A 2,456-nucleotide genomic window follows, 5' to 3' on the forward strand; every position below is an offset into this window, starting at 1 on the left:
TTGCTGGGACTCCGCCGGGGCCTGCGCCGGCTCCGCCGCCTGTGGGCTGGCCCGCGCGTTCAGCGAGGCCGGGGCCGGGGCCGGGGCCGGGGCTGGGGCCTGAGCCGAGGCTGCGTGCAGGAGGAAGAGAGCAGTGACGGGGACTCCGACGAGGAGGTGAGGCGAACCGAAGCGTCTTCTGCGCCGGGTGGGGCGGAGGCTAGGGGCTTGCAGGGCTCGGGATGGCCCGGAAGGGTGGTGTGGACAAGTGGGATTCTCAGGGCTCCTGCGGAAGGAGGGAGCTCCTGGAAGCAAGCATGGAAGGAGATAGGCTGCGTGGAGCTTTGGGTGGATAGGGCCTCTGGAAGTGGGGAAAGAAACCCTGGCTGCAGCTAGACGTTTGGACTCGAGGCTAGTCGTGCTGGTGTCCTGAGCTGATCTTTCGTGGTAGCAAAGGTAGAGCAAAGAGAGGGGTGGATGAAGAGGCCAAGGGAATTGCATGCCCAACCAGAGGTGGTTGACAGTCAAGCACAAGCGTGGCTTTAGTGGACAAGACTAGAGCCTCCTGAGCTTGACCCTGCAGGCTGTCCTCCTGGGCCTCAGAACCTGCTATACATCCCTGGTTCCAGCTGCGGTCCCATTGCTCTTTGGATCGAAGTAGAGTGCTGGAGATTTCCTGCAGTACGGGCTGGAGAGGAATAGAATGAAGGCCGAGTTTTGAGGCTGGGCTGTCTTGAGTGCTGCAACTTATGATGTATTTCTCAGCCTTTTGGAAACGGGAGGAGGGTGTGGATTGTCTTGCTTAGGACAGGTAGTAGTTGTCTGAGGGTTCAGAGTGGATCCCAGTATGATAAACCATCTGCTCCACCCCTTCCATCCCCTCCTTGTTCCCATTCAGGAAATATCTATGGCCTGAAAAGGTGTAAATGGAGGCCCCACTTTCTTCTGAGTTGGAATTGGTCCTCATTATTAGGGCCTACTGCTTAATTTGAGGAGACTCAGAATGTTTTCTTCTGGACCAGCAAACCAGTGGTGGCTGTGTTGGTATGACCTGGCACTAGGGATGAGGTTCAAAAAAAGCCGCCTCTATCTCTGGAGAGAGAGACCATTTATTCCCCCTGACCTCAGTCTTTAAAATTCTTTGGTAAATAAGGAGTATGTTAAGAGGGAAGTTGGAGATAGTATCCTCAACACCTGAATCCCAAGTGGATTGCACTGACTGCTGTTTCTCCCCTTCATCCCTGGTCCCCTATATCAGGAGTTTCAGGGTTTTCATTCAGATGAAGAAGTGGCTCCCAGTTCCCTGCGCTCTGCACTCCGATCCCAGCGAGGTGAGTGGTGGGGAAATGCCATCTCTGTATAGGAATGTTATCCTTGCCCTTTGTATCAGCTCTTCCCTGCTCACCTAGTCTCCATCCATTACTGAGTGTGACCTCTGTTCAGAATCCAAGCCAGGTTGGGCTATAGGAAAACAGACAAATAAGATCCCACCCTTCTGGAGTGCTTTGCTCAGTCTACAGGGCCAGCTTGACAGGTCTGCCTACACCTATTCTCCTTTTAGGTCGAGCCCCCAGAGGTCGTGGGCGAAAGCATAAGACAACCCCCCTTCCTCCTCGACTAGCAGATGTGGCTCCTGTCCCCGCAAAGACCCCTGCTCGGAAACGGGGTGAGGAGGGCACAGAACGGATGGTGCAGGCACTGACTGAACTGCTCCGGCGGGCCCAGGCACCCCCAGCCCCCCGGAGTCGGACATGTGAACCCTCTGCTCCCCGACGGTCTCGGGGACGGCCCCCAGGACGGCCTTCAGGCCCCTGCCGGAAAAAGCAGCAAGCAGTAGTCGTAGCAGAAGCGGCTGTGACAATCCCTAACCCCGAGCCTCCACCTCCTGTGGTTCCAGTGAGACACCGAACTGGCAGCTGGAAGTGCAAGGAGGGACCAGGTCCGGGACCTGGGACCCCCAGACGTGGAGGACAGCCTGGGAGAGGAGGCCGTGGAGGCAGGGGCAGAGGCCGAGGTGGGATTCCCCTCATGATCAAGTTTGTTTCAAAGGCCAAAAAAATGAAGTCGGGACAATTATCTCTGGAACTAGAATCAGGTCAGGGTCAAGGTCAACATGAGGAAAGTTGGCAGGATGCCTCCCAAAGAAGAGTTGGAGCTGAACAGGAAGCGGACTCTTGTTGGAAGAAGCAGGAGCAGAAACTGGAAGAAGAGGGAGAAGAGGAGGAGGAGGGAGAAGAGGAAGAGGAAGAAGAGGAGGGAAAAGGCAAAGAAGAGGGAGAGAAGGAAGAAGACGAGGAGGAAAAAGCTGTGGCTGAGGAAGAGGTGATACTGGCCAAGGAGAAGGAAGAGGCAAAGCCACCATCACCACCCCGGACTCCTCCAGCTCCTTCACCTTCTCCTCCTCTTCCTTCTCTTCCTCCTCCTCCTCCTCTTCTCCCACCCCCTTCAACATCTCCACCCCCACCATCCCCTCCACC

General features: G+C 56.1%; 1 protein-coding gene across 1 annotated transcript in view; it reads left to right on the forward strand.

Moving 5' to 3' along the window:
- Kmt2b (lysine methyltransferase 2B) overlaps positions 1-2,456 on the forward strand; it is a 21,438-nt gene that overhangs the window by 994 nt on the left and 17,988 nt on the right. Inside the window, exons 3-5 of the mRNA XM_008828078.1 lie at positions 7-156; positions 1,238-1,310; positions 1,541-2,456. The exon at positions 1,541-2,456 is cut by the window's right edge and continues 2 nt beyond it. Coding sequence (XP_008826300.1) covers positions 7-156; positions 1,238-1,310; positions 1,541-2,456 — 1,139 coding nt within the window. The remainder of the gene's footprint in view (positions 1-6; positions 157-1,237; positions 1,311-1,540) is intronic.

Source organism: Nannospalax galili, unplaced genomic scaffold (assembly GCF_000622305.1).
Source record: "Nannospalax galili isolate Female #2095 unplaced genomic scaffold, S.galili_v1.0 scaffold833, whole genome shotgun sequence".
NCBI lineage: Eukaryota > Metazoa > Chordata > Mammalia > Rodentia > Spalacidae > Nannospalax > Nannospalax galili.